General features: G+C 45.3%; 1 protein-coding gene across 1 annotated transcript in view; it reads left to right on the top strand.

Annotated features, from left to right (window-relative positions):
• The window catches only part of CFAP47 (cilia and flagella associated protein 47), a 2858849-nt gene that overhangs the window by 1385285 nt on the left and 1451724 nt on the right, over positions 1-21840 (top strand). The window contains exon 50 of the mRNA XM_078657910.1: positions 20464-20601. Within this exon, the coding sequence (XP_078514036.1) occupies positions 20464-20601 (138 nt within the window). The remainder of the gene's footprint in view (positions 1-20463; positions 20602-21840) is intronic.

Raw genomic sequence — 21840 nt, 5'->3', positions numbered from 1 at the left:
AAGTGGTTGACAACACAGGCAACACTACCTACATGGCTAGTAGAAACCTGGGTTTTAGCTGTATGACCTGGAATGTCCGGGGAATAGTGTCTGCAGCCAAGCTGCACAACATTCATTGATCCCTTCGACCCAGGGTAGAACACATCACCATGCTCCAGAAGACCCATCTCACTGGGGTAGAAGTAGAATGCCTGCGCTGTAGATGGCGTGGCCAATTATATGCCACATTGTTCTCTGCGTATGCAATATGGACACTAATAAATACCATTGTAAAAGATTTCTCAAACCCCCTTGCTTTCCAAAAGGTCATTCAGGAATCTCAGGAATGGGCTGACAAATTAGCCACCTATTTCAAAGACAAAATAAATATAATCCATGAATCATTCCCCACAGAAACAGGCACAATAAGTGAGGCATGCCATGCTCACCCCCCACCACAAACCACATACAGCAAAACTTAGCTGACTTCGGAACAATCACTGAGGACGAGGTAGCTGACATACTAAAAAAGGCCAAATCAGGATCTCCCAAAGACCCAGCGTCCGCCCAGATTTTAGCTAAACTAGCACCCGCCCTGGCTCTCACACTGACCTCCATTTTTAATGCGTCCCTAACACGTGCCACATTCCCCACTCCCTGGAAAGAAGCCACTGTGAGGCCAATCCTGAAGAAAAATAACGCAGACCCTAAGCAACTGATGAATTACCACCCCATATCTCTACTACCACTTTTTAGCAAATCAATGGAATCTATTATCAATGCTAAACTAGTCAAATACCTTGAAGACACTCGCTATTGGATTCTTCGCAGTCAGGATTCAGAGCCTCCCATAGCACTGAGACTACACTGATAGAGGTGGTTGACAACATCCGGCTGGCACTGGACTCCAAACAGTCGGCTATTCTCATCCTGCTAGACCTTTTGGCGGCCTTTGACACCATATCCCACAGAGTCCTATTAAAGCGACTAGAGGGGATAGGTGTCGAAGGCCAAGCCCTAGGTTGGATCCAGAGCTATCTTGCAGGGCGTAGCTCTAGGGTCAAATCAGGACCTTTTTCATCAGAAGCTATTGACAACGACAAGGGAGTGCCCCAGGGCTCAATTTTAAGCCCAACCTTATTCAACGTCTACGTTTCACCACTGGCCAAAATAATTAGGGACTTCGGCTTCGACACATTGTCGTACGCCGACGATACCCAAATCCTCATAACCCTTGGCTCTGAGCCATCAGAGACAAAAGGGAGATTCAGGAATTGCATGTTAGAGATAAAGGGCTGGATGACCAATAACTTCCTGATGCTTAATGCAGGCAAATCCGAAATAATGCTTTTCGGCGCGGCCAAATCCATCTGGTCCCAATGTGGAAAAGTAAATTTTGCCATGTTCTGTGTCCCTACGTGTCCCCCATCTTATGTTATGTGTGCATGATTGATATGCATATGTATTCCCCATGATCGATTAAAGACGCAATTACAGTTGTGTCCATCTCTAGTATGTCAGTTCCCAGTTCTCGTGAATACTACGAATATCAGGCCTATGTAAAGTTACGTTGCCACGTTTCTCAGTGTGCACGTTATTTCATTGTAAAGTCCCCGTTTCTAGGCCTCAAAAGGGCCTGGACACCAGATTCAGCTCCTGTCTCCTGAGCCCTCGCTGAGGAGCGATACAGCCCCCACCTGTGTTCCTGACCCTTCACTTACTTCCTGCCTCACAGTGCCCGGCTCGGCCTGGCTCTGCCTGCTAGTCTGCCAAGAATATGTTATGATTCTAGTTATCAGTTCAGCCCTCCTTCTCTGCATTCCTAAGCTACTGAATCGCATCAATAGTTTCCGTCACAGTCTAGCCTTTACGTCTCCATGTAAGAGAAATACTGTATTTATGGTCATTTAATATTCTTCATCACGCACTACATGTAGAATAATGCATGCTCCAGTCTTAGAGTCTGTTAGCCTTTACCCCAATAACTTTTAGTTTATATCAACATGTTCTCTAAACATCAGATACTAGATAGTGGTTAGGTACATGTCGCCCTGACTCTCCAGACTTCAGTCTCTGCTCCTAGTACAGAAGTCATAGCCCCCAGCTTCTCCTAGTAACACGTCATTGTCAGTTTGTGCGCACCACTAGGTTAGAGGTCCCGGCTCCTTAGGTAGCCCCCTCCATGTTTCCGCCCCATTTATGACATATTCTGTTACGTTTACATCACATGTCCATGTATACGCCTCTTGTTACACCTACTTTCACCCTTATCTTTCGCGACTGCTATTGACCACACCCACTGCTCCGCCTATTGTATGTATTGCAATTGCAACTGTTTTAGTATATATGCTTGTGTATTGTTATTAAAGGTAGCGCGCTCATCCCAGATCCAGCCCCGGCAGCTGCCGGGCTCTGCCATCCTATTCCTGTGCAGGTTGTCCTGTTCCTGTCCTTTATGCTGTATTAAACCTGCAAACTCCTACTACCTCGAATTTTGACTCTTATTTATTGAGCTATCTGTTATTACTATGTCCAGTAAAACCTAGATCCGGTATTATTTATTTATATACCACACCAAGAGTGGTGGCCACCGGAACTTGGACCCTGCCCATCCCCAAAAAGCACCGTTCGGAATCTGGGCTTCACCCTTGACGACAAGCTGACCATGGCTCCCCACACAGACAAATTAGTGCACACCTGCATAGGTCTTATGAGGAGCCTAAGGAAAATTTTCAAATGGCTACCCATGCTCTACCGTAAACCACTGATACAAGGCTTAATCACCAGCCGCCTTGATTATGGTAACGCACTTCTCGCTGATGCGAATCAATCAATCAATCAGAACATTTGTATAGCGCACTACTCACCCGGAGGGTCTCAAGGCGCTGGGGGGGGGGTCCGCTACTGCTCGAACAGCCAGGTCTTGAGCTGCTTCCTGAAGGCGAGGTGGTCCTGGGTCAGGCGGAGGTGGGTCGGGAGGGAGTTCCAAGTCTTGGCGGCCAGGTAGGAGAAGGCACTTCCTCCTGTGGTGGCTCTTCGGATGCGGGGGACGGCGGCGAGGGCGTGGCTGGTCGATCGAAGCTGGCGCGTGGGAGCGTAGAAGTTGAGGCGGCTGTTGAGGTATCCTGGTCCTTGGTTGTGTAGGGCTTTGTGTGCGTGGGTGAGGAGCCGGAAGGTGATTCTCTTGTTGACCGGGAGCCAGTGCAGGTCTCTCAGGTGTCCGGAGATGTGGCTGCGGCGGGGGATGTCCAGGATGAGTCGTGCTGAGGTGTTCTGGATCCGCTGGAGTCTCTTCTGGAGTTTGGCGGTGGTGCCGGCGTAGAGGGAGTTGCCGAAGTCCAGCCGGCTGGTGACGAGGGCCTGGGTGACCGTCTTCCTGGTTTCGGTGGGGATCCATCGGAAGATCTTGCGTAGCATTCGCAGGATGTTGAAGCACGACGAGGAGACGGCGTTGACTTGTCTGTTCATGGAGAGGGAGGAGTCCAGGATGAAGCCCAGGTTGCGTGCATGGTCAGTTGGTTTGGGTGCGCTGCCCAGGGCAGGGGGCCACCAGGAGTCGTCCCAGGCGGAGGGTGAGGATCCCAGGATGAGGACTTCCGTCTTGTCCGAGTTCAGTTTCAGGCGGCTGTTCAACATCCATTTGGCTACGTCTGTCATCCCTTCGTGCAGGTTGGCTGTGGCGGTGGCGGGGTCGTTGGTGAGGGAGAGGATCAGCTGGGTGTCGTCTGCGTAGGAGATGATGTTCAGGTTGTGCTGGCGTGCGATGGCTGCGAGGGGGCTCATGTAGACGTAGAAGAGAGTTGGGTTGAGCGAGGAGCCTTGAGGGACGCCGCAGATGACTTCGGTGGCTTCCGATCTGAACGGGGGGAGGCGGACTCTCTGTGTCCTTCCGGCGAGGAAGGAGGTGATCCACTCCAGTGCCTTCTCCTGGATTCCGACGTTGCTGAGGCGCTGTACTAGGGTGCGGTGGCAGACAGTGTCGAAGGCTGCGGAGAGGTCCAGGAGGATGAGGGCCGCTGTTTCTCCGTTGTCGAGCAGGGCTCGGATGTCATCTGTAGCTGCGATCAGGGCGGTCTCGGTGCTGTGGTTGGCCCGGAAGCCAGACTGCGAGAGGTCGAGGGAGCCGTTCGTCTCGAGGAAGGCGGCCAGTTGCTTGTTGACGGTCTTCTCGATGACTTTGGCTGGAAACGGGAGCAGCGAGATGGGGCGGTAGTTCTTGAGGTCGGTAGGGTCTGCTGATGGTTTCTTGAGTAGAGCGCTGAGTTCGGCGTGCTTCCAGCTCTCCGGGAAGGTGGCGCTGTCGAAGGAGGTGTTGATGATGTCCCGCAGGTGGGGTGCGATGACAGCGTCGGCCTTGTTGAAGACGTGGTGAGGGCAGGGGTCTGTTGGAGATCCGGAGGGGATGGAGTTCATCGTGCGGATGGTGTCTTCGGTGCTGATCGGGGTCCAGGCGCGGAGGGTGGCGGTGGGGGGCGGTGGTTCGGTCGTGGCGTGCGTTGGTTGAGTGCTGAAGCTGTTGTGTATGTCCGCGATCTTGTTGTGGAAGTAGGAGGCGAGGGAGTTGCAGAGGTCTTGCGAAGGGGTGATGTCGTTGTTTCCGGCGTTGGGGTTGGAGAGCTCTTTCACGATGTTGAAGAGTTCCTTGCAGTTGTGTGCGTTGTTGTCCAGTCGTTCCTTGAATGCGGTTTTCTTGGTGGCGCGGATCAGCTGGTGGTGTTTTCGGGTGGCGAGCTTGAGGGCAGTCATGTTGTCCGGTGTTGGGTCTCTGCGCCAGGTTTTCTCGAGTGCTCTGCAGTTCTTCTTGGAGCTCTTGAGTTCGTCGTTAAACCATGGGGCTTTCTTGCTGCCGGGTCTGCTCGGCTGGGTCTTCAGAGGGGCGAGGTCGTCTGCGCAGTCGCTGATCCATTTCGTGAGGTTGGTGGCCGCTTGGCTGGGGTTCGTTGTGCTGGTGGGAGGGTTCTTGCTCAGGGAAGTAGTGAGCTGGTCATTGCAGTGGTCTTGCAATGAAGGCACACTAACTAAACTGCAGACACTCCAAAATGCAGCGGCCAGACTGACTCTCGACCTACCCCCACGCGCACCCCCTCTGCCCCGTGCCTGAAGAAGCTGCATTGGCTTCCAGTCAGAAAGCGCATTAGGTTCAAGATCTGTTGCCTAGTGCACAAATCATTAAATGGACAAGGCCCGAAATATCTAAAAAACAAACTTCAGGGATATTGCCCGGAAAGAACATTGCGCTCTTCAAACAAAAATCTCCTAAAAATACCTAGAGTCCGCACTGTCAGAAATGGAGATAGAAGTTTCTCGAAGATGGGCCCGATGGCATGGAACTCCCTGCCTACGGCTTTAAGATCAAACCAGAATCATAAAACCTTCCGGAGAGAACTCAAAACATTACTATTCAAGGCAAAGGCATAATCAACCCTTCTTTTCTGCATCCCCCTTACCCTCTGTCAGCGCTGTGAGACCTATTGGTGAAATGTGCGCTTTATAAAAATAAAATACATACATACATACAATATGGGTCAGGGCTGGGACCCCTTTTGAGCTCATACAATTGCCAATTGATAAATTCTTGGTGAGGGGCAGGTTACTGGGGAAGAAGATCACACTGGGGATGATACACAAACCTAACTAGGACCAATTGGCATTCTTACACCCACTGTCAGCTCCTCTGGGACAATTGGTGGGTGGGGACTTCTGTTGTGTCCCAGATGTGATTCTGGACCCCTCCACATCCTCTCTGCCCAGAGCACCAGCTCATAGATTAGTGACTGGCCTCAAAAGCTGGACTCAACACTGGGGACTGACAGACCTCTGGCACACCCAACACTGCATAGAAAGAGACTACTATTATTGCTCTGTACACTAGACTGTATAGATTCCTATCCTCTGGAGGAAGAGCCAATATGCAACCTTTACTGAATATTGGGGGCGCACAGTCTCAGACCATAGTCCCCTACTCCAGGTATTCCCACAAGCTATGACAGACCGGTGATCCCTTCATGGCGGCTCTAACTTGCGACACTTGAAGATACCTGACCTGTTATAGAGAGTCACTTTAAGCAACCAATACTGAATATTTTGCAAACAATCAAGGCTCATCCTCGTCTTCGCTGGTAGAATGGGTAGCCTTCATGGTGGTAGTCCGAGGCCAATGCATGAGCCAGTCTGTGGGTATTTGTAGACGCCACCCTACACACACTAGATAATAACTTGAGATCCAGATGCACACAGGCAGTTTGTGGAAATGAAAGAACATTATAACACGATCTTGGAACGACTGAGATGCCACGACTACAAAAATTGCGTAGCTAGAGCCCATGACAAAAAAAATAAGTCTGGGATACTGCTGCCGTGGCTCATACACCCTGAGTTACGGGGTCTGCCCGTTACACACCCTACTTCGATTACTCGGGCCCACAGGGGGCTACTCTGAGGCATTCTATTGCCGCCCTGAGACACTATCGGAAGGACTACAAGATAGGTTCTTAGTCTGTTTGACCCTCCCAACATTAGCACATGGAACCCAGGAGACTGTTGGGGGAGCCTAGACTGCACATGAAATACAGGTGGCTATTAACCCCTTCCATGCTCATGACGAGCTCAGCTCGTCATGCAGTACACTGCTCCTGTGCTGATGACGAGCTGAGCTTGTCATGAACAATGGTAATCAAGGGGTTGCAGCACAGAGGGGGAATTGCCTTAGCACTAATGTGGTTAAGGACATGGCCACTGATAAGACTCCATGCCCTCATGGACTGCCAGTGGAGTTCTACTCCTCTTTTTTGGGTACTCTGGCTCCAAAACTAGAAACACCATGCCGATTCTATGAAATCGGGCCACCTACAGACTCCACGTGAGCGCACCTGTGATTCCCCTCCTCAACACCAGTGTGTTGAGCGCACCTCCAGCAGCATTTCACCATTGTTGTCCATGTTAAACATGGACTTCAAGGTCCTAAACAAAGTATTGGCATGTAGATTACTCCCATACATGACAGGCCTGGTCCGCAGAGATAAGAACGGTTTTATACAATCCATAGCACATCCTTTAACCTGTAAAGACTGTATCATATTTTTTACCATCCAGAAGTACAGACCATGCCGGAGGCCGTAACCATGCCAGTGGACCTCGACAAGACCTTTGATTCTATACGAAGAGACATCTTATTGAAAGTCATGCACAGGATGGGGGATGGGTTAGGACTGGATTCAATGGTTTACCCTCCTTTATTCGGACCCGACGACCTGAGTAAAGACTGGCTTCACAATCTTCGCCACATATAACTTATTCAGGGAGGCCAGACCGGGATGCCCGGTATCTCCCCATCTCTTCTCTCTGGCTATTGAGCCTTTGGCAGAATTGTTCCAGAGAGAAGAGGGTAGCAGTAGTGGTATAACAGTAGAAGATCACCTGGGAGCGAACGCTCGCGCTTTACAAATACCCACAAAATATAAAAAAACAAGCATAATATCTCGCTTTACGCAGATGAATTCCTTTTATATCTATTGAATGGCTCTTTTATGACACAGGGTGCTATTCGGCCTCTTGAGGAATTCAGGACATTATCAGGCTTGAGAGTCAACCAAACCAAAAACGTGTATATTCCTGTATGCTCCGGGGGCCCTCGGCCACCGGATCTCCTACTAGGCTTAGTGTGGTCACACACAAACTTCAAATATTTAAGTATTAGGGACGATCTATGAGAAGGAAACGTGGGAAGAGCACTTTGTTCCCTCGGGCATCTGTCACCTTTTGGAGATCCCCGCGGCTTTCACTTATGGCCCGAGTATCTTTCTCGAAGATGGTGATGCTCCCCTGTGTATTTGTTTATTTTTTTACAAACCTCCCAGTTCAGATCCACGTGGCATGGTTCAAACAGTTAGATGCCCTCCTAAGTAAACTGATTTGGGATGGTGGCCACCATAGAGTGTCTATAGAAGTCCTGAAATGCCCACCAGATGATGGAGGCCTAAGGGCTCCGGACTTTGAACTGTACCGTTTGGCAGTGCATCTGCAATGGTTGGCTAGATCGCTTGATGAAACCCACAAAGGTGAATTAGAACATCTGGGTCTGGCTCCACTTCAGAGACTCTGATTGGGCCGATTGCACCACATTGAGATATTCCACAGCCCAGAACCCTTCCTGCAGGTGGCTCTACAATGCTGGCATTGTTGTCTTGTGCAAACCCGAAGAGCCCCCTGTATGCCCCAGCTTTACCACTAGTGAGTCCACCTCACGGGATGCTTGTTGCTTGCTTTACTGCTACTCAGCTTTCTGAGTGAACTGAGGCTGAGCTCGAGTTGGTGGGGGATTGCTTCCCGATGGGTGCCCTCATTTCGCTGGAAGACCTAATGGAACAAAACGCCCTGTCCCGGGTTAATACTTGACCTACGAAGTTTTAGTACAGACTTTTGCTGATCATTGGGACAAGGAACGGGAGGAACTCCCACCCCATGCAGTACTCCAACTGCTAGTTATGGGCTCGGCATTGCATCCAGTGACATGGTTCTACTATGTACTATGTGAGATAAGGAAGAGAACACTATTGACCTTTAAAGACTTGGTGAGACAGGATCTTGAGCCATGAAATCACGGATAGGGAATGGAATAAGATGTTGGCCTACTCTAAAAAGTTCTCTTGCAGTTTAAGATTGAAATATATACAATGTTACTATATCCACGTGGCATACCTCACCCCACATAGATTGCAGGTCATATATGGTGGAGAGCCCTGAAAATATCTACGATGTCGAGTACCCGATGCAGGCTTCTGTCATATGACATGGTGGTGTCCCACAGTAAAGATTTTTTGGACCGCAGTTCTTCACCGACTCCAAGCCACACTGAGATGCACTCTTCCCTGCAAAGTGGGGACCTATGTCCTGGGGGTTTTCCCAGGCCCAAGGCATGCGATTTATAGACTTGGCGCTTGCTGTAACCAAATGTAGAATAGGAATGGCATGGAAGTCGGGAAAGGGGCCAGTGCTGGACACCTGGGTGACATACGTTACGACATGGGCTGAGGCAGAGGAAAGAGCCGTATGATTAGAAGATTCCAGAGGGATGAGGGCACTCAATGGCTGAGACATGAGCAGAGGTCTTGGTGAGCTGGAAACACCCAGGAGTTTATTCGTATTGAGACCGGTGGAAGCACGACACAGAACCGTCACAAGGGTATCGGGCTGAGGACTGAGAAAAGAACCCCGCCCAAGGAGCTGAATTGAATAACGAAGGTGCGGTCTGATATATATTGAAAGCGACGGGTAACATAAACATCTAATATTCCACCAATGAGGGGAGTTATAGGATGAAACAAGTCGCAACATGAGAAATTAATATCTCGACATATGCAAGTCAAAACCAAATAGGAACTCTTCCACAAATAATATAAGGAGGGAAGAACAGCACACCGGTCTAGTACTAAGTATCATGAAAACACAGGTGTTGTAAATTGAATAAATCGACCTTTAAACAACCAAGATGAGATCTGATGATCGCTGGATCTATACCATCTGTTAGGATACCGCTGATAGATAACGCAGATTCACGTTACAATAATTGTCCTGAAGAAGGTGGGGCCTAGAGCCTAATCCACCTAAACGCGTCGACACCCTTAATCATTGTTTTTAAAGAAAAAAAGATTTTCATTGACTTTGTGATATATGTTTTTTAATTTTGTCAAAACTGTGTGCTTTAAGAATATAAAATGCTTTTGCACTAGGCACTGTATTAAGAATTGAATCTTTTTATATATGGATTTTTTCCTTTTTAGAATAAAAGATTTGTGAATTTTTAACCTACTGTGTAAACTAAATCATTAATGCCTTGTGGTTCTACTACTGAATGGGATACAATATATAATACATACCTGGGGAATTGTGAATGAATGTGTGACTGACAGTAGTTTGTGTGGACATAAATTACGTCTGTGTCTTTTGTAAACCAACCCAGGGAACACCTAATATTTTAACACCCAGAAGGGGACACTGATTTAGAGCAAGGTGACGCAGATGATTGCAAAGGGGGGGTCAGGGATATGACTGATGGAGAGATTGGAGAGGGAACTCACGAGGGGGAGGATAGGCAACTATGAGGCTCGGGTTATACCACTCTGTACACCATGGCATACAAGATCCATGTAGCTCGACACGCAGTGAATATTCTGCTACCCTTCCCCCGCCTCTGGACTAAGATCATTTTGCTCTGACCAGCACATGATATAAATACGGTGCTAACCACTGCCAGACCACATCACACATGCTACACCCCCTACAGGCCTGGATTCATCTTTTATTGTTTTCTTTACTTTGTTATGGTTTCTCCTGGTGACCCCTCATCCATTGGCCTGAATTCAAAGTAGTTTGAGACCCAAGATACAGGATGACACCGAGTACTCACCTGGAACCAGGTTCAGAATAATGTGATAATTGTGTAAATGGGGCTTTGCAGATACCTGTTCATAAACACTGTCAAATTGTGCACTGAACCAATGTATATACCTATAGATACGTGCCATGTATGTCTACCTATATTTTCAACATATTTGTAAACCTTTGTAGATTGAAAATTCATGGGGACAAAATACTTGGTTTCCCTACAGATATTTTCCTTGCATGTAAACTTATTCAAATGCAAATAAACATGCTTTTAAAACAAACTATAGGTTGAAAAAAAAAACAGGGATATTTAGAATAGAACAGTTTCTTAGTAGCACCAAGTGCAAATGTGAAAAAAATAAGACGAGCAACCCTAGCCATGTTTAGGTGAATTACAGGCGAGCACAGATCTCTCTAAGGAGTTTTGAAGCATTTGAAAGGTAGATTAACTGCAGTGATCCGAATGGCTAGAGAACTATGGTTTCTGTCCCAAGATCCTCCTGGGGCAAACAGGGAAGTCGCCTTGTAGAGTGGGCTTTTATGTTAGATGCCTTTGCCTCATGGTTGACCTGCTGTGTAGGTCTTGGGGAATGTGAAGACAGATGTGTCACTATTGCCATATTTTTTTCTCTGAAAAAATATATATATATATCTGTTTTTAAGTAAAGCAGCACATTTACTGAGTGAGTGCAGTGGGACCATCAGGGCTACATCAGGAAAGATTTCACAGGAAGTCGTGTGCACAAGCTCTGGTTTTGTATACCTTGCACAAAGCAGACATACGGGCTAGGCTAAGTCATTACAGCAGTGGCCATTTTATAAACTGGTAGGTTTTCACAGATCTATTCCTTCGAAAATAGTACCAAGTAAGTAACAATGGCAGCCTTACTGTAAAAAAGACAAAGCAAAGGAAAAAAAAGAATAATTTTAGCACAACAAAAATGGCACTTAAATAGTACTATCCTTCCCTTTCCGTTCAAAATGGGAGTTGACAGAAAAGCACGTTTATAACGTAATCCAGCAGTTTCACAGAGCAAAGAGATTTTGGAATTAAACGCAATATTTATTGCTCTAATTTTTTTTATTATTACAATCATTTAAAGACAGGTTATAAGATGGTAAATTCAAACGTTGTATCACCACAATCACACGCCACTTAAGCAAAATGCACAGCTACACTCGATGCAGGTTTAGGCAAATAGCAAATGAGTAATAATCTAATTTAGGAGTTCTACAGAGTAAAAACGATGTCAACACTCCAGATAGGGGAGGGCATCTTAGTCTGTCTTTTGTAAACCTGCGTATTTGCTCAAGCACAGACGGCTGATTAGGAGTGCTTTGAATATAGATCTTATTTGCACTTTGACACTTTACATCTTTTACATAATTCTGCCAAAGATAACTTGAAACTTTTGATAGAAATTTCTTCCGGCATTGTTGTTTTTAAGTCATGCCATCGCAGCCCTTCTTAATTATCTAACAAGAGAACTGCCACATAAACGCAAGGAGGAAACACATATTGAGAAGATATTTCCCTTCTTAGGGGGATATTTATAAAGAAGTGGTGGAGTGAGGCGTTAGCCGTCATGGCTTAGCTTCCACTCCGCCCCTTCCGAAACACAAGGCTGAGCCATGTTTACGAGAATATGGTGCAACCTTGCGTTTCCCCTGTGATGGCGCTACACTTAGCAGTGTAACACCAACGCAGGCACCCTTGCACCATAGTCCAAGGGTGTCTGCATGCAGAGGAAGATTGGTTATGTACAGGAAGGTCCCCCTTCCTGTACATAAACAATCTTTAAATGCCATTTTGTCACTTCTATGTGTGGGACGGGTATGCCCAGACGTGGGCCCTTTGCTCTCCATGCCACTGGAGTCAATCTATCCTTGCTGATGAGGGCTGAAAGCCCGTAACCGGGCCTATGATGCTTGTTTCCAGCCCAGGGAGGACCTGGCTTGGTAGTTTGAGCTGGACTGTTCCCATTGGGCGCAGGCTCAAGACTGATTTGCATATGGCTGGGTCCAAACTGGAATGGCACGGTGAGCAAAAAAACGATGGATTTAGGCCCATATCTCTGTACTGGGGTGAATGTATGACATTGTTCCGCATTCTGTCCATCAATTGTTCTTTTTGGATTTGTCACCCTGAGTGGGACGGGTATGCCCAGACGTGGGTCCCATGCTTTCCATGCCACTCGAGTCAAGCTATCCTGGTCTGGTGAGGGCTGAAAGCCCAAAACTGGTCCTAGGATGCTTTTTTCCAGTCCCGGGAGGACCTGGCTTGGCAGTTGGGGCTTGACTGTTCTCATTGGGTGCAGGGTCATGACTGATTTGCATATGGCTGGGTCCAAACTGGAATGGCATGGTGTGCAAAAAAGCGATGGATTTAGGCCCAGATCTCTGTACTGGGGTGAATGTATGACATTGTTCTGCATTCTGTACATCAATTGTTCTTTTTTCATTAAACCTATTAAAGGCCAATGAGAAATTGACATCTAGCTAACACGATACTTCAGTAAGATCATTCATGGTCCTACTTCTTGTGCTGTATACACATTGAAACTAATGTTTGGACAAGCTGAAGAAGCGCTCACAGCTGAGTTCCTGTATGCATTCTGTAGTTGGGCCATAGAAAATTTGAATTTAAAATACCATTGTGATGAAGCCTAAACTTGAAAAGCCCCACAGAACTAATAACAAGCACAAATGGTTTAGACTTTTAATATCTCAGCTTAATTTAGGACTAAAAACCCCAAGCAGGGCAATAACATAGAGGAAATATACAGTGTATTTGCGATCTGTCATGTGTCGTGAATGACCTCTACCGCGAACTACATTAATAACAAAGAGCAATGAGAGGGTAATCTATATTCTTAACAAAGTAACAAGCACAAGATCAAATGTATACAACACAATTGGTTCAGGCACTATGATCCACAAGAAAAGCTAAATAAAGTATAGTGTGCACCAGAGGAAGCACGGAATATTAACCAAGAAAGAGACATGTATGTGCTGTAATAATGGAGTGAGTGAAACTTAAAAACCCCAAAAATGAATTCTAGAAAGAGCTACAGGATGCTTAAAGGTGTCAATACTATTAGATATTCCTGCGGATGGTTGCTGTGCTAAAGTAGTAGTATATATAGAATATTAATATGTATTTTGAAATCCAGAGCAAGCATTCAGACCCCACATTAGATCCTCAGCACCTCCATATGACTAATAAGACAGAGCTTGGAGTTCAAGAACGTCAAAGAGACCTTGTGGGCAAGCAATCAGGCTACCAAGCCGACATTGCCCTAACTGCAAAGCTTAAACAAATAATTTTTTGTATAGTGTTAAAACCCTATTTCTTATGATCACTGCTTTGCTGAAGTGCTTCAGCTTGTTCCCTTTGCTCAGGGTCACCAAGTTGGGACTGTGGTGGTTAAGGGAAGTTGTGTCCGGCTGCTTCCAGTGCCCCTACGCCAGCTCCGCCTCTCCTGAACCTGTGAACATGGGCTTACCCTTGCAGTGGTAATCTCTGGGTGGCACACATTCTGCTGAGTCCTTGTGGAGTGCCTGCTGCTGGTCTACTGAAATCTGTTGCCCACACCTCTCATACGCAAAGGACGATTTTCTCTTCCTCATTATTCCTGCCATTCACTTGGGCCACAATTTGCTCCCTAACTAGCGGAGAGTGATGGTAGATGGGGGGACACAACCCGCCTGTCTGACTCAAACCCTGCTTCATGAGACTGTGGGTAAGTCAGGGCGAGCCAGCTGGGCTCCTCTAGCAACTGGCGCTGTAGCCTAGTTTTTGGGGAAGATTATACTTCTGAACGACTACAGCCCTCTGTACCATACCTCCAGTTTTCCACTGTATCTATAGGAACATTTGAGAAAACTTTAGCAGCCATTAGAGACTTAATAGCAGCCCACAAGTGGCGGCCATTTTATCTTTGGGATTATTCTAAGTAATCGTTTGCATGCAGCAGAAACATTTCTCACGTGAAGTGCTCTGATGAAGGCCTTTTCAGCGCTATAAAAAGCTACAAATAAAACAGAGCTTCTTTGGAAAGTGGAGACAATCAAAGCATTTTTCAAAAATAAGTTTAATGGTGAAAGTACAGGGAGACCCAGGCCAGTTGTTCAATCAGTTTAAGTTAACATCAAACGTATTTTGCAAAACAAGGATAAAAACTGGTAATGGAACAATAACAGCTGGTCTTTGAAAGCAGTTATTTTACAACCGGTAAGAGCAGGATTATGACTCAAAAGAAGTACTATGTTGAGAGTGACAGCAGTAGTGTACAACAGGAGTTTGACCAGATGGTGTGGAAGCTCTGAATTTTCTTGATCTGTCATCGACCTTTAACAGCATTGATAATGCCCCACTGATAAATACAATGGAACAGCTTTAGATTGGGGTGTTGTATTGAAGTAGATTAAACCATTTCTTGTGCGAGAACGGAATCCTCTTCAATAGTTCACCCCTTAAATCAGCTTCACAAATGATAAATTGTGTATCAAACGGGGATCAACAAGTTGTGCTCGTTTTTTTGCCAATCTGGTCCCATTGATAAGATCACTTGATTAGTTTGGTATGCATTTTTTAAACTGTGCAGATGATACAGAAACCCTGGGGAATGTTACACCTAACCATAATGTTGCAAACTTTGTGATGCCTATAAATGGTTGCAAGAAGGTGATTTAAATTGTACCCCAAATAACTAGGGATCATGGTGGTGCAGACTCTGTGGTACACATGACTCAGGTCTTTTTGGCCAGTAGCCTTTGATGAGCATCACGACTCAGTGGACCAGAGAAAAAAGAAATCATAAACTCAAATTGTGCAATGATTCCATAATTTGTCATTAAACCTAGCACAGGATTCTTCACATAAGGAATCAACAACCAATATCAGGCCTTCTAACATCATCACACACAATCCAAGCAGTAGATGGGGATAACATCTAGGCTTATTTGCTTCTTACTTAAAGCATCTGAAAGGCAAAGTCCTCATTTTATGCAGTGGAAATTTGCATGGTGCTCACTAAAAATTAACCAAAGTACACCCTGGCACTATTATCTTAGAAAACCCAGGTATCAACGGGAGAAATGTTTCCGTACTGGCGAGAAAGGCATATAACTAAATGTGTATTTGTAAAGCATACGTTCTCACCCATCTGGGTATCTTGACACTGAATAAGAGATGTTTATTATTACTCAACTCAAGGGTACTCATTTTACTGATCTCAGAAGGATGAAAGGCTGAGTGGACCCATCAGGATTTGAACCTGTGACCATGAGGTCGAAAATCAGCCCCTGCAGTGGATGCATTCGTGGACTGAGCCACCGGACACTGCTAATAACCTTGCAAGATCGATTTATATTCAGAAAACCCATCAAACATTACTTTTTCCTATCTCAGAAAAAATGAACTATTTATGGCTGCACTAAAAGAGTCCGGAATAAAAATTCTAAAAGCTGTTAGGGTTTCAGTTACAAACAATATGCTAAATGGTTCTAGTTTCCAGGAGACACTTCAGAAAAAAACATAGCATTACATTATTATACACGTTTACTGAGTAAGAGCAGAGGCAAACAAGGACACTTCAACCTCCTCAGGGATTGTTTCACAGCGAAGAAATCCAGAATTCACCAGCTCCGTACATCTATGTTTTATTAATGCACCTAAAGAGGCCAAGCCAACCAATCAATCACTTTACAAAGGTGGCCATTTTAGCAACAATTGTAATGAACACAACAAAGATTTCTGCAGAAAAAGCCTTAACTGAGATGTGGGCATCTTACTGTAAGCAAAGGAAAGCACAGTGCATAAAAATAAGTGCTGTAGCACCACAAAGAACAGCATTTCTCTATCCAGACAAGAGCAGCAAACACTTCCTATCACTGTCAACCATCTGTCCAAACACTCCACCACCCTTGAGCGAGGTCTTTGATCAATACACCTCCGCCCAAAAGGTGACATGCCTTCTCATAATGAAATCCTTGCTTGAGGACAGAGATGACACCACTAACAATGGCAACTAGCCAGTAATGCATAGCTGGCTGCTTCTCAGCTCTACCAGTTCCACGTGTTCATGTCCATGTTTCTATAGCAACAGCACCTTACACCACAAAGTCTGAAGAGAGACATTTACAGTAAGGTAATTCAAGTAATGCAGACAGTCACAGCACACGTAAACGAGCATTGTTTCTTTGCCTCCCAAAGGTTTTACAGGTGGTATATTCCACACATAAACTTTATTTATTGATGGTTTTAAAATATAACAGGTTTTGAAGCTATGAGAGCATTACGTTAACATCAAGAGTGGAGGGGCAGTTGGTTCAGTACCCAGCTGGCTACTAGGTCTGTACAAAATTTCCAGCTATACTCATCTATCAATCAATCATTTTACTTTATTCACAATATTTCATTGCATAAAAGGAGATGCTAACAATAAATACATTCATTTAATAAAAATGGGTTAATTAACGAATATATTATTGAGAAATCATATACAATTCAGTTATAAAAACATTGTTTTACCAATGGCTGCCAATTATATAAATAATATCAATTTAATAGAATATTCAGGATTAAAAAGATGCAGAGCCCCCTAACCCTGGCACCGCACCCTTTGACCAATAGCAGCAAACGTATACAATGGTGGCTTGACCTTCCAAACCACTAAGGTGCTTTCCTGTGTTTGACAATAGCCCATAAGTACGTAGCCAAGACCCAGCAGACTAAAGGGTTGTCGAGCTGTTGGAAATGGGTCAATGCTTGTTTATACTTTCTAAAATTCTTTGAGCCCAGATATGGAGTCAATATCGATTGTCTTTGTTGGGAATAACATAAACAAGAAAAAAGAGTAAATGATTAACTCCTTGTTCTGAACCCCGATCACATGGACAACAAGACAATTTTTTAATGTGTTGGAATTAACTGGGAAGCCCGCCATGAATGGGATAACATTTTAATGAAATCTAACCAAAGTAAAGCGATGCTGCAAATTATGAACAAAGGTTAGATATGATTGAGCATCATATCTTATTGTGGGTGCCCTATAATAAAGAAATACACATTTTTTTTGTTAGCTTCCCGTCTAATAGCAGCTGCATTTTCTCAAAATATATGTTTCAATTTGGTTTTAGGGAAGGTAACACAAACTAACAGAGAGTCAAACAATGTGTGCAGGCCCATACTTGCCAATATGGATCTCACATATCTCAGCCATGGTATTGCTTTGGCATGCTCCAATTTGAGGCAATCCCTTAATACTGCTTGATTTAAATCAATGTCTCACTCTTCCAAATAGAAAGTCACAATAACAGAGGGGCCAATTTAACAGTATCACTAATATAAGAGAATCCAAGCTCAATATAGCATATAAAATTGGAAAAGCAAGGAGTTTTCTATGCATTGTAAATAATCTATGTATGCTATTCCCCACACTGCCGCCTCAAACGTGGCTGCCGCCTTAGCTTTAGAGGAATAAATCTGTAGAATTTTAGGAATAGGTTTGTTCCCCACCTTCTTTGAAAATTTAAAGACAAGTGCAACACCTCTCTCCAGATGCAGGGCTCTATTGATCACCATATGCTTCCATGAAGAATTCCCATCAAATAAGACCCCAAGGTATGGAATGGAGTCAACCACCTCCACTCTGCGCTGGGCAAGATAAAATACTGGGCACTTCTTTGATGGTGAACCTGTGAATAATACAAATGAATTGGACTGGTTGATACACAGGTCCAGGGAAAGCATGAACCTAGCAAATTCCTCTGAGACTTTGCAGTGCTCTAGGAGTACACGCCATGAGTACTGCATCATCTACATAGAAGAGAAACGGGGGTCTTACCCCCTTCAATATACGGTACATCCTTAGTGCATTTTCCTAGGCCATTCTCCTCCCTATTGGTGTACAGGGAAAACAAGAATGGAGAGAGCACGCATCCTTGTCTCAATCCACGCTTGATGCCAAATGGCTTAATGCATTCCCCACCTCTGCCAAACCTAACACTAGCTGTGGCCCCTGCATAAAGCTGCCTAATAAAATTGATGAATGCGGTATCAGTTCCCATGGTGATCATGATATCCTTAACTTAATATGAGCGACACAATCGAATGGGACTGATAGGTCCATGAATGCCATGTTCATAGGACCCTTTTTTGCAATTGTGTATTTAGCAACCACCATATATAGGTTTAGGCATTGGTCAGTGGCCCCTTTGCCTTTTCTAAAACCATATTGAACCTTAGAAAGGCATTGCTTCTCCTCTACCCAATCCTCCAATCTGTTTAGGAGTAGGCAGCCCATTAGCTTGGCTGTACTATCTATCAATGATATCGACCTGTAGTTTTTAGGGTCTCCCCTATCCTATTTTTTGTAGATGGGTACAATGGTGGAGTGTTTCAATGAATTAGGGGGACCCTCGTTGGAATCTAATTTGTGTAATACATGCAATTTTGCATTGAAATGTCAAAAGTACGTTTGCTGGAAATTTTGCACATTTATTTAGTGCAGAGGACTGGTTCGGGATGGTGATTGAACAGGACTACATGAATGTCAAACAATGTATGGGGCTAACATATATTTGCCCATGTGATGTCAACCATTTGAGTTTTGTGTGATCACATGCAACTATCACTTCTGTCCAATCACTATCCTGATCCTCACAATTCACCTCCCCCTTTCCCCTTTTCCTTTCCCTGTCCCACTTCGGACACTCATGTGTATTTATGCTGAGTATGTATATACATAAATGTATAAAAATGAGGATGTGGCTAAATAACATCTCTCATAAAGTCGTTGTACTAGTTATATGTACTTAAGTCCTTGTCATTTTTTGTGTATACTTAACAATACGTAGTCTGGGACCCATATCTATGTAACATTATACACCCAGGTCCCAGTACCATTGGGTCATCCCTTTAATTGTAATGAGGACTGGTTCGAGCAGAACGTTTTTTTGCAAGAGCCAGTTCAAGCAACAAACGCCACAAAATGCTTTTGCATGCCACATGTCTCATTGCAGGTACTTTGATTGACTTTTGTCTGTGAAGTATGCCCTCGCATCCACTCAAAATAACCTAAGGCCATTTTGTGTATTTTAAACATAATTTCACTATAGTTTATATTTTTTTGAAAAGTAAATTGTACAGTGTTGCTTACCCCTACTGGTAACATAAGCATAGCCTTTACGACCTTTCAAAGACAAAGATTTCTCCTACTGCCACTTGCTGTGGAGATGCACTTTTTGAGTAGGTGGAACTTCCACTCTCCGGAGAACAATTCTTCCTTCCCTGTTAAGGCCGAACTGAAATATGGCCTTCTTTCCAAAGACGGAAAAGAGAATAGGAAGAAAATCCTGGGAAAATACACACGTGAAAACCAAAGAGCACACAGTAAATCTGGGATGTTTCTATCCCTTGAGGCAGGATTGCAAAATGTTAATCCAAATCAAGTCCAGTTTTGGTAGCAGGACTTGTTTTTTACTGAAATAAATATATTATATGCTGATACGCTTCTTTCTTCACACCACACACAATCTAGTTAGTTTACAGCACTGGCTAATTTAAACATCAGTACTTGTTCATTACCAAATGGAAATTCAAGGGGGAGAACATGGCGTCTGGGGAAACCATGTTGTTAGGGAGATTAGTCCGTGATGGAATATAAGATTGCTTTAGTCCCGGAAACCCTGCTACAACCCGACACGCGCGCAGTCAGCAAGGCACGCTCTAAAGTATACATGAAAAATTACTTTGGAAGGAAAGTAAATAGGGACTGTCATCCATGGCTGATAAGCCTTCTAGAGGCTAATTTGCCTGCATTGGCCGCCATTGGACTGTAATTATTTCACATGAGCGGCTGGCAGATTTACCCTTTACGAGAGAGGATGTGAACACGGACACATTCCCTTGCACACGACATTTCCGCGCTGCCATCTGGTTTAATTGGAGGCTGACACGCACCTGCACCTATCAGCCGCGGCGCGTGCTTGCGCGCCTCGAGCCCATGCAGGGGTCCTGCACGAGGCCGCCTGGCAGCCCCGCTTTTAAAAACCAACGCCCCGGTTAATACAACATCTGCTGCCTGTTTGTTTTAGGTGTCATTTCATTTGTGGCGGAAGAGGGGAGAGAACCGCAGCCCCGGTATTACGACACGTCGGAGGAGACAGATGGCGAGCGGGCCCGTCAGAAGTCGCCAGCCAAGACAACAGCAGCCGTTGGCGCGTCGAGCACTGGTACGTTTATCACCGTGAATAATTGTATTACCAGCGCCCGTAAACATTTTTCATTTCCCTGCCAGAGCACGGTTAGCGGCGTTTCACATGAGCACCCCCAATGAATATGCCACACAGACATAGAAAGCAGGGCCGGGTTGGGGAACCTAAAGCAGTCCTGGCAAAACGATCCAACCAGCCACACTCCCTTCATAGCCTTACGCTATATCTGTCTTTCCATCCATCCAGCCACCCCCCACTCGTCCATCCACCCACTCATTCTCCCTTCCATCCACCCACTCATTCTCCCTTCCATCCACCCACTCATTCTCCCTTCTATCCACCCACTCATTCACCCATCCATCCAGCCACCCACCCACCCACCCATCCGTCAATCCACCCACTTATTCACCCACCCATCCACCCCTCCCTCCACCTACCCATCCATCCATCCATCATACGTCCATACATCCACCCACCCACCCACCCACCCATCCACCCACCCACCCATCCATCCACCCACCCACCCACCCACCCACCCATCCATCCATCCATCCACCCATCCATCGATCCAACCATCCCCTCTCTCTGTCTCCTTCTCTCCTCTCTTGCTGGACCCTTTCTCTCTTCCTCCCTCCCTCTCACTCTATTTCTATCTTGAACTCTCCCGCGCCTTCTGTAGTTGATCTCAGAGGAAAGTGACAGGTAGCAGGAGCCGCCCTTAGCTTTCAAAACAGACATCCAAGGGTTGCAGCCCACCGAGAAATGCCAGGTGAAATAAAAGCCCCCTTCAAACCAGTTTAGAAAGTTACTCTAGTGTGAAAAGGATGTTTTTTTCTACATGTTGGTGAGTTTTACTTCTGACTTGGGTGCGAGTTAAATTTGGTTATTCCGTCCTGACTCACAAAGTATTTTCAATATGTAGGTATGTTTTCCTCCAGTTTAGCTGTGAAACAACCCTGAATGTTCAGCTCTTGTCACAAAGCTTAATATTTGATGTTATGCTTCGTATTACAGGCTGGCAATAAGGTTAATTTGTCTAAGCAGGCTTGATGTACAGAACATTTTATTTCAGTTGATTATTAACTCCAGGTGTGTGGCTTACTCCTGTATTCGAAACTACACACGGAGCATGCTCTGACAATCAGGCATCGACGTTCAGGTGTAATACATCTAAGGGTAAAGATACAACTTCAGAGAAAATTCTTTGTGAAACAGGCCTCGGTTGTCTGGTGCAGGCGTGTATAACACAAGAGAAAG

The sequence above is a fragment of the Lissotriton helveticus genome, chromosome 8 (assembly GCF_964261635.1).
Source record: "Lissotriton helveticus chromosome 8, aLisHel1.1, whole genome shotgun sequence".
Classification (NCBI taxonomy): Eukaryota; Metazoa; Chordata; class Amphibia; order Caudata; family Salamandridae; genus Lissotriton; species Lissotriton helveticus.
The sequence above is the reverse complement of the archived record's forward strand: the minus strand, read 5'-3'. Positions and strand labels throughout refer to the sequence as shown.